A 12,726-nucleotide genomic window follows, 5' to 3' on the forward strand; every position below is an offset into this window, starting at 1 on the left:
TTGGTTTATTAAAACATGTTTATTAGTAAGTCCCAACATCTTACATTATAATGTTGAACTATATTGTATTGGTCACCATGAAACAGGCAGTTACGAAGTATGGTGAATCAATGTATTAATGTCTTCTAAATGTCTATTGAACACAATGTATTTCATAAATAAATATCATATCGATTTGTTTGACATCATTAGAAATTAATATAATTTAATAAAAAGTAATATTATTTTCCACACTTTAGAATAAATCTATTATAAATAAATATTATTGATCTTCTGAAACTTGAATCACAACTGAGAATAGTTCTGCAAAATAAAACGTATTTTTTTAAAATAGTTGATATACGTTGTAGGTTGTAGGTATATCATCAAACATACTAATTTCGGATGTCTGTGACGATGTGCGTGATGTGAAATATTCCTGTGTAATCTAATGGGTAAAATTATTCACGTTAGTTGAACTTTTAATTTTCAAAATTGGAACTGATTGTAGGAACATGGTGTTAAGTAGTTAACACAATTATTTCATTGTAATGATAATTCTATATTAGACATGAGTATTTCTTTTGTTTACATTTTTGACAGATCTAAATAAGAAAAAATATTTTTAAAGTTTACTAACGATGTACATTGTAAATTTTCAAAAAAATTCTGATGGTCTTTAATTATTTTTTTGATGGGCAATGATGATCCTGAGGCAAATAATTAATAAATACTTTCAGCTCAAACTTTGTAATTATAATATCCCGTAATTTTTCGCGGGTCTGCGCTAGTACCAACAGTCCTGAAAATTACAGATATTTACGATTTTTATGTCATTTTGTTTGATTTTCACGAAAAAAAAAATATTATCCTAGTTAGAATTATTTAAAGCGCCCTTGGGGTATCTTGATATTTTTCCCATTTAAATTGGATGTTTTATCAAATACTTAATATAACTATAACGTCTAATTGGTAAGCAGTGTTGACAAATGGATGAATGTGCACGTGATTGATAGTTTTTTGTATAGGAGGCAGTCAATAAATACCGTATATTAAAAATATAATGGATATGTTTACAACAATTGGATATGTTTACAACAAATAAAATTAAATATCTAGGAGTAATTATTGATAAAAAAATCTGAAATGGAAGGAACAAATATGTCAAGTAGTAAACAAAATTAGAAAATTAATATATATATTTTTAAGAATTAGAAACTTTCTGTCGATAAAAAATCTATATTCAATTTACTATGCCTTAGTTCAATCCACTTTACAATACGCTATTATTAGTTGGGGATCCGCGTATAAATGTAACCTTCTTCCAATTGAAATTATACAAAGAACAATTATTAAAATTATATTTAAAAAATCCTTTGACTACCCAACAGAACACCTGTTTGAAGAATTTCAAGTACCTACATTTAAAGACCTATATATTAAAAACTCACTTATCCAAATTATAAAAGAAAAAGATAAATATCAATTTTTAAATGAAAACAGAACGCGACTTAGACATGTTTTTCTATGCCCAAAACTAAATACGTCTTTTGCACAACATCATTATACTTACCAGGGAAGAACTTTTTTCAATCGTCTACCAGAAGAAATCAGAAGCATTAATGATAAAACCCGACTACTGCTCTCTGTCAAGAGACACTTTAAAAATATTAAAAAAAAAAAACTACTGTCACTTTATTAATCTCACAAATATCCTTAGTTTTCCATAACTTCCTTTCTTTTTTTAAATTTATTATATTAATATATTATCCTTCACTACTATCAAAAAAAAAATACTACAGCAAACATACATTTATATACAATGAATTATTTAAGTACTAACTAACAACAACATTTATATACCCTCCCCTTCCATAAACAAGCAAATGCTTTCAATGGAAGAGTAGTAAAAATAAGCAAGATGTAAAATGAATTATGTACCATGTAAACATATTATTAAAAATAAAAAATAATTACAAAAAAAAAAAAAAAAGTTTATCCAAGACACTATCTAGATTGCAATTATATTCGGGTGTAATCTTGCAATCACGTATAAAAGTATGCGTTTTGCAAAGGTTTATAAAGAAGTTATAGGGTCAAATTAGCACAGTGGTAGACGTGAACCTCGGCAAGGCGGAGGTCTTGGATTTATTTCCTAGATGCGACCGAATCTTTTTATGATTTTTCTATTTCAAATTTTTTGTTTGGCAGCTGTTAATATAATCCTGGGCCGGCGACTTATTATCGTTATTACTATTTTTTTTCCTTATTATTATGCACATACATTTGTTTATGTCGAACTTATATATTCTATTTTGTTTTGTTTTTATTAGTATAATATTAATTAATTAATTCGATCGGAGACTTTTCGGCGACGCTGATGCTGACGTTAAGGTATCTGTCAGTCAGCTGTCGCGAACATCCAGCAAATTTTTCACATTCTATCATGGTCAATGCTTCTTGCGTCATCATAAGTATCCATTTTATTGAACCCCACGTGACCATTACTCCTTTAGATATAGCCAGAATCTTAACGACGTAAGTGAAGTAGCCGTGCACAAAAATATGGGACTCGCGGCCCTTGTGTATTGGAAAAATTTGCGGTTGAGTTTTCCCCATAAAATCTCTAAAATAAAGTGGAAAACGACAAGTGATGAAAATCGATCTTTCCGTGGGGTTTATTTGGATTATTTCTGATGAGCGTATTACTAAATTCTCTAATGTTTCTAGAGGGATCCCTTGGGAAATTACTAACTCATCGTCTAGAAAACTAAAATTTGGTGCTTACCGCTAATTTTAAGTTTAAAAACATTTTATAAAAATTTTAAAACCGTTTTACATAAAATGTTTTAATGGTAAAGTCCCGTTTTTCTTAATTTAATAAATAAATTACATTCTATCCCATCTTAGGGTTACGTTAAATCCGTTAAACCCCCATCATTAGAGTCTTTTGTCAAGCTCCTGGAGATGCTGTGTAGGTGCTAAGCAGAGTCCATGCGCGTCGTCACCCATGAAGCATGACTAATTCCCTGACTAATGTATCTGTACGTATGTTGTGTAGATATCGAAGGACGACTTCCTGCCCAAGAAGATATGCGAGCGCTGCGTGTCGCGCTTGGAGACCCTGTACGAGTGGCGGCAGAACTGCCTTAGCACGGACACGGTGCTTAGGAACTACGCAGAGTCTATGCGCGTCGTCACCCATGAAGCATGACTAATTCCCTGACTAATGTATCTGTACGTATGTTGTGTAGATATCGAAGGACGACTTCCTGCCCAAGAAGATATGCGAGCGCTGCGTGTCGCGCTTGGAGACCCTGTACGAGTGGCGGCAGAACTGCCTTAGCACGGACACGGTGCTTAGGAACTACGCAGAGTCTATGCGCGTCGTCACCCATGAAGCATGACTAATTCCCTGACTAATGTATCTGTACGTATGTTGTGTAGATATCGAAGGACGACTTCCTGCCCAAGAAGATATGCGAGCGCTGCGTGTCGCGCTTGGAGACCCTGTACGAGTGGCGGCAGAACTGCCTTAGCACGGACACGGTGCTTAGGAACTACGCAGAGTCTATGCGCGTCGTCACCCATGAAGCATGACTAATTCCCTGACTAATGTATCTGTACGTATGTTGTGTAGATATCGAAGGACGACTTCCTGCCCAAGAAGATATGCGAGCGCTGCGTGTCGCGCTTGGAGACCCTGTACGAGTGGCGGCAGAACTGCCTTAGCACGGACACGGTGCTTAGGAACTACGCAGAGTCTATGCGCGTCGTCACCCATGAAGCATGACTAATTCCCTGACTAATGTATCTGTACGTATGTTGTGTAGATATCGAAGGACGACTTCCTGCCCAAGAAGATATGCGAGCGCTGCGTGTCGCGCTTGGAGACCCTGTACGAGTGGCGGCAGAACTGCCTTAGCACGGACACGGTGCTTAGGAACTACGCAGAGTCTATGCGCGTCGTCACCCATGAAGCATGACTAATTCCCTGACTAATGTATCTGTACGTATGTTGTGTAGATATCGAAGGACGACTTCCTGCCCAAGAAGATATGCGAGCGCTGCGTGTCGCGCTTGGAGACCCTGTACGAGTGGCGGCAGAACTGCCTTAGCACGGACACGGTGCTTAGGAACTACGCAGAGTCTATGCGCGTCTTCACCCATGAAGCATGACTAATTCCCTGACTAATGTATCTGTACGTATGTTGTGTAGATATCGAAGGACGACTTCCTGCCCAAGAAGATATGCGAGCGCTGCGTGTCGCGCTTGGAGACCCTGTACGAGTGGCGGCAGAACTGCCTTAGCACGGACACGGTGCTTAGGAACTACGCAGAGTCTATGCGCGTCGTCACCCATGAAGCATGACTAATTCCCTGACTAATGTATCTGTACGTATGTTGTGTAGATATCGAAGGACGACTTCCTGCCCAAGAAGATATGCGAGCGCTGCGTGTCGCGCTTGGAGACCCTGTACGAGTGGCGGCAGAACTGCCTTAGCACGGACACGGTGCTTAGGAACTACGCAGAGTCTATGCGCGTCGTCACCCATGAAGCATGACTAATTCCCTGACTAATGTATCTGTACGTATGTTGTGTAGATATCGAAGGACGACTTCCTGCCCAAGAAGATATGCGAGCGCTGCGTGTCGCGCTTGGAGACCCTGTACGAGTGGCGGCAGAACTGCCTTAGCACGGACACGGTGCTTAGGAACTACGCAGAGTCTATGCGCGTCGTCACCCATGAAGCATGACTAATTCCCTGACTAATGTATCTGTACGTATGTTGTGTAGATATCGAAGGACGACTTCCTGCCCAAGAAGATATGCGAGCGCTGCGTGTCGCGCTTGGAGACCCTGTACGAGTGGCGGCAGAACTGCCTTAGCACGGACACGGTGCTTAGGAACTACGCAGAGTCTATGCGCGTCTTCACCCATGAAGCATGACTAATTCCCTGACTAATGTATCTGTACGTATGTTGTGTAGATATCGAAGGACGACTTCCTGCCCAAGAAGATATGCGAGCGCTGCGTGTCGCGCTTGGAGACCCTGTACGAGTGGCGGCAGAACTGCCTTAGCACGGACACGGTGCTTAGGAACTACGCAGAGTCTATGCGCGTCGTCACCCATGAAGCATGACTAATTCCCTGACTAATGTATCTGTACGTATGTTGTGTAGATATCGAAGGACGACTTCCTGCCCAAGAAGATATGCGAGCGCTGCGTGTCGCGCTTGGAGACCCTGTACGAGTGGCGGCAGAACTGCCTTAGCACGGACACGGTGCTTAGGAACTACGCAGAGTCTATGCGCGTCTTCACCCATGAAGCATGACTAATTCCCTGACTAATGTATCTGTACGTATGTTGTGTAGATATCGAAGGACGACTTCCTGCCCAAGAAGATATGCGAGCGCTGCGTGTCGCGCTTGGAGACCCTGTACGAGTGGCGGCAGAACTGCCTTAGCACGGACACGGTGCTTAGGAACTACGCAGAGTCTATGCGCGTCGTCACCCATGAAGCATGACTAATTCCCTGACTAATGTATCTGTACGTATGTTGTGTAGATATCGAAGGACGACTTCCTGCCCAAGAAGATATGCGAGCGCTGCGTGTCGCGCTTGGAGACCCTGTACGAGTGGCGGCAGAACTGCCTTAGCACGGACACGGTGCTTAGGAACTACGCAGAGTCTATGCGCGTCTTCACCCATGAAGCATGACTAATTCCCTGACTAATGTATCTGTACGTATGTTGTGTAGATATCGAAGGACGACTTCCTGCCCAAGAAGATATGCGAGCGCTGCGTGTCGCGCTTGGAGACCCTGTACGAGTGGCGGCAGAACTGCCTTAGCACGGACACGGTGCTTAGGAACTACGCAGAGTCTATGCGCGTCGTCACCCATGAAGCATGACTAATTCCCTGACTAATGTATCTGTACGTATGTTGTGTAGATATCGAAGGACGACTTCCTGCCCAAGAAGATATGCGAGCGCTGCGTGTCGCGCTTGGAGACCCTGTACGAGTGGCGGCAGAACTGCCTTAGCACGGACACGGTGCTTAGGAACTACGCAGAGTCTATGCGCGTCTTCACCCATGAAGCATGACTAATTCCCTGACTAATGTATCTGTACGTATGTTGTGTAGATATCGAAGGACGACTTCCTGCCCAAGAAGATATGCGAGCGCTGCGTGTCGCGCTTGGAGACCCTGTACGAGTGGCGGCAGAACTGCCTTAGCACGGACACGGTGCTTAGGAACTACGCAGAGTCTATGCGCGTCGTCACCCATGAAGCATGACTAATTCCCTGACTAATGTATCTGTACGTATGTTGTGTAGATATCGAAGGACGACTTCCTGCCCAAGAAGATATGCGAGCGCTGCGTGTCGCGCTTGGAGACCCTGTACGAGTGGCGGCAGAACTGCCTTAGCACGGACACGGTGCTTAGGAACTACGCAGAGTCTATGCGCGTCTTCACCCATGAAGCATGACTAATTCCCTGACTAATGTATCTGTACGTATGTTGTGTAGATATCGAAGGACGACTTCCTGCCCAAGAAGATATGCGAGCGCTGCGTGTCGCGCTTGGAGACCCTGTACGAGTGGCGGCAGAACTGCCTTAGCACGGACACGGTGCTTAGGAACTACGCAGAGTCTATGCGCGTCGTCACCCATGAAGCATGACTAATTCCCTGACTAATGTATCTGTACGTATGTTGTGTAGATATCGAAGGACGACTTCCTGCCCAAGAAGATATGCGAGCGCTGCGTGTCGCGCTTGGAGACCCTGTACGAGTGGCGGCAGAACTGCCTTAGCACGGACACGGTGCTTAGGAACTACGCAGAGTCTATGCGCGTCGTCACCCATGAAGCATGACTAATTCCCTGACTAATGTATCTGTACGTATGTTGTGTAGATATCGAAGGACGACTTCCTGCCCAAGAAGATATGCGAGCGCTGCGTGTCGCGCTTGGAGACCCTGTACGAGTGGCGGCAGAACTGCCTTAGCACGGACACGGTGCTTAGGAACTACGCAGAGTCTATGCGCGTCGTCACCCATGAAGCATGACTAATTCCCTGACTAATGTATCTGTACGTATGTTGTGTAGATATCGAAGGACGACTTCCTGCCCAAGAAGATATGCGAGCGCTGCGTGTCGCGCTTGGAGACCCTGTACGAGTGGCGGCAGAACTGCCTTAGCACGGACACGGTGCTTAGGAACTACGCAGAGTCTATGCGCGTCGTCACCCATGAAGCATGACTAATTCCCTGACTAATGTATCTGTACGTATGTTGTGTAGATATCGAAGGACGACTTCCTGCCCAAGAAGATATGCGAGCGCTGCGTGTCGCGCTTGGAGACCCTGTACGAGTGGCGGCAGAACTGCCTTAGCACGGACACGGTGCTTAGGAACTACGCAGAGTCTATGCGCGTCGTGACGTCCACCATCAATTTTCAGGTGAGTTCAAAATAAAATGATGTCTTTCAGGTTTCATATATTTTCTATAGTCCTTTATCAGTCGTTTATTTGAAGCACCTGTCTAATTCTCGTGTGAGATTTTTTTTAAACTCGCAAAAGAATAAAATTGAATATCATAAATAATTCAAACAAACGAAGGCGTCGTGAATTTAATTACTCGGTTGGCTAAATCCTCCAGTAGTAGGAGATTTAAATTTTTTGTTAGTTTATTCGTAACTCGAGAGTATTATCTTTTTTATATATCGATTTGAAAATAATGAAAAATTATACAGTTTTTAATCTCATTATACATAAAATGCAGCCTAAACGTGTTCTTATTAGTGCTAGGATTGGTTAGAGAGTGGTTGGAGTGATAAAAGAAGTCGGGGACGCCTGAGGAATACTTAAAGCAACATCTCTGCACCGGAATGAGGTACTTAGTAAATTAATGTCGATGTAATATAATTTTTTTTAACAGTAACATCGTGGTATACAGTAGTGGATGGTGGGAAAAGTCGAAGACGCCCGAAAAAGACATTAGCAATAGCAAAGCATTGTGGGGTCCACTAGTTTGTTATAAGACACCATCGAATCGACGATAAACTTTGAACACCATACGCGAAAATTCTATAAATTTTCAGAATAAATCCGGTCGATTATTATGAAAGGATTTATTATTATTATAAGGTCAGAATGATAAAAGACTAGGGAAAATATTTTAAACAAAAGATTTATCGGTTATTCGTCAACACTTTTTTCTCACTCCATCGTCCATTCGATATCTCGTTTCAACCTATTCTAATGCCTGAATACATTTGCGAGCGGAGCCTCGAATTATGGGAAAGGAAAGAAGCAACAGCAACGGCGCGAAACGCTGCATGCGGTTGATTCGTTCCTTTACCATAATTCAAGGCTCAGCTCGCGTTTCGACTCGCAAAGGTATTCGCAGATTAACACAGTACAAGATACGTAAGGGTAAACATATAAACAGGGCTAAATCTCCGCAATTCGGGCCACGAATCCGAAAAAAAGAAAATAGCAACCGCAAGCGGCGTTTCGCGCTACGCACCTTAAGGTGTCACCAACCCCCAGTTGATTTATTTTTTCTCTATGATATATTTAGAAAACATGCACTCAATTGATTAAAACCAGTATAATTTCTTTAGTGAATATGATCGTCCGTCCGTTTAGAAGAAATGATCAAATTAAAAAAGAATATTCTCAAATTAAAAAAAAACATTAATTAGGTCCACCTATAATTTAACTGTTTTAACAACTGCAACTGTGTTAATATTCTTCTATATTCCTCTTTTTCAACCGGAACCTCATTTAAAAGGGTGAAAGCTAAAAACCTGTATGGCTTCTCCAAATTCTGGTGAAAATGTTTGTCGTCATTTGAGTGGGGAAGTGTGGATCGGTGCGTAAAAATCATTATGATTTAACTGTCACATTATATAAAAATAAATACTTCTAATATAAAGATTCATTCATAACTGGAGGTGTAATTTTTACCTATTATTATCTTTTTTTTTTAAAGAAAGACAAACATTCCCGGGTTACGAGTAACCTGACAATATTTGAAAATCTCCTACTACCATCACAGAAAGCGGAAAATGTTGCTTGTGTTGTGATGGAGGACTTAGCCAGCCGAGGAATTGAACACACTATGTCTGGGTGGAATCCAAACGCTATATCAACTCGGCCACCGACCGGTCACCGTCTTTTGTTTTTACATTAGCTCCACACTGGATTTTATATCACACCTTGGGATGTGGGGAGGGTCTTTTTAGAGACTGGAATGGGATTTCTAGGAAGGAAAAGGGAATAAGGGGTGGGTAGGAATCTGGTAGTCAATGTGTGCAGGAGTGACGGACGTATGAATCCATCCCTCCCACTGTGGGTAATTGGTCGAGAGAGAGTCCGGCTGGAGAGGTCAAAGGGTCTCTCTCAACCAGTCTCTCCCAATCCGACCCGCCACGCAATAGGTGGGCAAACGATAAACGGCAAACGACCAAGACCTAGACAAAGCTCCCTTCATTAACCCGGGCACACCTGCTAAGTCACCAAACATGGCGAACCACTTGTGGTGACCTATGGTAGGAGTGTTAGTTGGTTGTTTTATCTTGTTTTGAGCGTAATGCTTAAGATTAATAATTAAGATTTTTAATACCTGTTTACCAAAGTTACGAGTATGCCTAAATGGGATGGAGAACTATTATAAATTTATAACAGTGTACACAGAGTGACAGTGTTTCATTTTATAACGTCTTATTCTAAAATTTAATTTGTACGTACACATTGTGAATCTGTCAATATAAATTAGTGACAACCGATACAATTATATAATAAAAAAATGCCAAAATTAAATTATATGTACCTACCAGAAATATGAGACAGAGTGCTACCCTTTTCTGTGACAATTTAAAAAAAAATTATATCAGGCTCATACACCTATAAATCGACACGTTTCAAGATTTCGTATTAGTGATGAAAATAAATCTTCATAGTAACTTTTCCGAATTGTACGAGTTTATCTCTCCGTAGTGAATACATATCTTTTTCTGTCTCTTTACTTTTAATTATTCAAAAACAAAATTTAATTCTTTCATATTTATTTACAATTGAGACTATTAAATTAAATAAGTTGATCATATTTCTTATTTTAAAGAAGTGAGTTGTTTATATTATTAGAATGAGATGTACTAAACTTTTTATTTATTTTTTATTAGTAAAAAAAAGATACACGAATTACATAATATAACAATTACATAATATAATTACACAATATAGTACAGTTATTAATTACATAATATTAGTATTTGATGTACCCCCATAAATAAGTAATGTACTAAACTTACACGTGATGTAACTCTATTTGTTTTAAAAATCGATACCATGTACTTGCTTAACTTACAATGTACAACAAATACCGAGTTAACACAGCTGTATTACTTACATTTATATTTACTTTATGTAAAACCCACTGGGCCTAAATAAATAATTAAATAGTGCCGTAGAGTAAAATCATATTACCGGAATACAACAATTGCTTACCTTTTCATACACGCTTGTCAAACCAATCTGAAGTTCGCGAACATGATAATAACAGAACTATTACCTTTTCCTAGCTACTTCCTCTTCCACGTAAATGTCCTCTGACTTGACGGATATAGGGTGGGGCCGCGCAGATTCCCGGGGGGAAGGTAGTTGCGTGGGGGGTTGGGGTGCAAGGGGGGAGGGTGCAGGGTAAATGGGGGGAGGACATCATTCCTAGCCACTATTGATCCGAAGCCACCGAACGAAGAAAACCTGCATTTGAACTGAAATAAATCCAATAGACATGTCAGTGTATATCTCGCATAGAATACATTCATTATATAAATTGAAGCGCCCTCAATATGCTTTATCATATAATATTCGATACATGACTTTCCACTTATTATTATTGATATTTTTAAATCTTTTTATAAAACTAATTAATTTGACTTTGGACTGATTGTATTAAAAACCATTACATACATCTTATCAACATATAAAGCAGATAATTTGTTTTACTGTTTATCTAAATCGGTATAAATTCCTAAACAGTAACTAGATCTAGATCCATAACTAGATCAATTCAACCATTTTTGGTTCGCAATTAAAATTCCATTCTAACCTACAGTTTTTTTTAAAGTTCATTTAGAAGAATCAAACAAGACGCAGTTTTATTTCTCAAATAGTATCTCAGGAATTGAACTGTTTTTTTTAATGCATAATTTTATTCGACTTACGCCAGAATTAAAATAGGTAGTTAAATTAAATAAAAGTTCAATTTAAATATAAACAGAAAAATATCGGTTTTGTAATTTAATTAAATGGATATGATGTGTCATATAAAATGAATGAATGAGTCTTAGGACGGTTTTTTCAAGTTCTGTGAAGGTTCTATTCAAGTTGTTATCATTTCAGTTTTGTGAAACAACTGGCTCATAATAATATAGTAACAGAACATGAACACCTTCACCTTTGAAATTTGTTGAATTGTTCAAATTCTGTGAAACAACCTGTCCTAAATCTACAGTATTTCATAACAAGGAATAAATTAATTCACGAAAAGCGTGTTTTTTTGAGCTGCGACAATTTTCATTCCTGAGAATTTGTTGAATTGAAGTGTGGGAGTATTTACGTATACCAAAGATATTAGAAGAACGAGATATGCTATGTTGGCCGCCGGACCGTAGGCGGAGTACTACCTAATTAGGGTACTTTGAATACTATCGGGACGTGTACGCACAGAAATCTGTTCTATGTATTAGTGCGGATACCTTAGCGTAAGCGAAGGAGTGCAGTAGTATTGGTGAACAAAACCGGCGACACTGGGCATAACAATTCAACACAGTATGAACTGCTCATAGCACATCTCGTTCTTCTAATATCTTTGACGTATACCGTACTCACTGCTTTCGGGAAATGAAGGGAATTTCCTGACTACCGAACCAAGAATATACATTCTAGGAACCTTATACCCAAACAATAGTATTTTTAACCCAGAATAAAGACCCGTTTCGTTTGTTTGTTTTTTTTTAAATAAGATATGTGACTAATATTTCAATTCATATAATACAGACAAAACAATATCGACAAATGAAAATAACCACAATGTCCGATAAACACGAGCAATGATAGCCAACCACTACACCGGTGTTCTATTCTGGCAAGATCCAGACTTACTCTCCTGGCTCGATACAAGCTAGAGCGGTTTACACTATGCTAGGAAATTGAAAGCCATTATCATTGCTGTGATTAAAATATCAACATGTCCTCAGAGAAACATACACCACACTAGCGTCTCATGCACTAGGTTCGCCGGCCTCTCGAAGCTAAACACAAAGCCAGGATAGTAACTTCAGTTTAACCCTATTAAATTAGCCTGGCTTGAGACGCTGTACTACTAGCTTTCTTAATAGCTTACTGGGTTAAAAACAAAGCTAGTTCTGTTTACACGTAGCCAGCGTTACTAGCTTACTAGCAATAGCTTGTTATCCTAGCTTGAAATACTAGTCTCGTGTGGTTCGGGCATAAGGGATCTATTTTTGACAATTTTAACAACCAAACCGAAAATCTGTCTCATTTTAGAGAGAAGTTTATCTGAAGTCGAAAAAATAACTAGAATGGTGAGTTCTAACGTCAACAAAAAATCAGTTTGCTACGTTATCTCCATCATGGGCCACGGAGCTTTAAGTAATCATGTAAAAAATATGTCATGACACATAATATTCTTTTGTCAATATTTTGATTT

At 39.7% G+C, this 12,726-nt stretch overlaps 1 protein-coding gene across 2 annotated transcripts in view; it reads left to right on the forward strand.

The window, feature by feature from the left end:
• LOC149421012 (uncharacterized) overlaps positions 1 to 12,726 on the forward strand; it is a 40,056-nt gene that overhangs the window by 4,574 nt on the left and 22,756 nt on the right. Inside the window, exon 2 of one of the 2 annotated variants that reach the window (XM_089635328.1) lies at positions 7,287 to 7,445. In XM_089635328.1, coding sequence (XP_089491454.1) covers positions 7,287 to 7,445 — 159 coding nt within the window. Of the gene's footprint in view, positions 1 to 7,286; positions 7,446 to 12,726 lie in introns of those variants that run through there. The other variant, XM_089635327.1, reaches the window with a different exon arrangement.

Source organism: Hesperophylax consimilis, chromosome 9 (assembly GCF_061612785.1).
Source record: "Hesperophylax consimilis isolate HC1 chromosome 9, BYU_Hcon_1.0, whole genome shotgun sequence".
Taxonomy (NCBI): domain Eukaryota; kingdom Metazoa; phylum Arthropoda; class Insecta; order Trichoptera; family Limnephilidae; genus Hesperophylax; species Hesperophylax consimilis.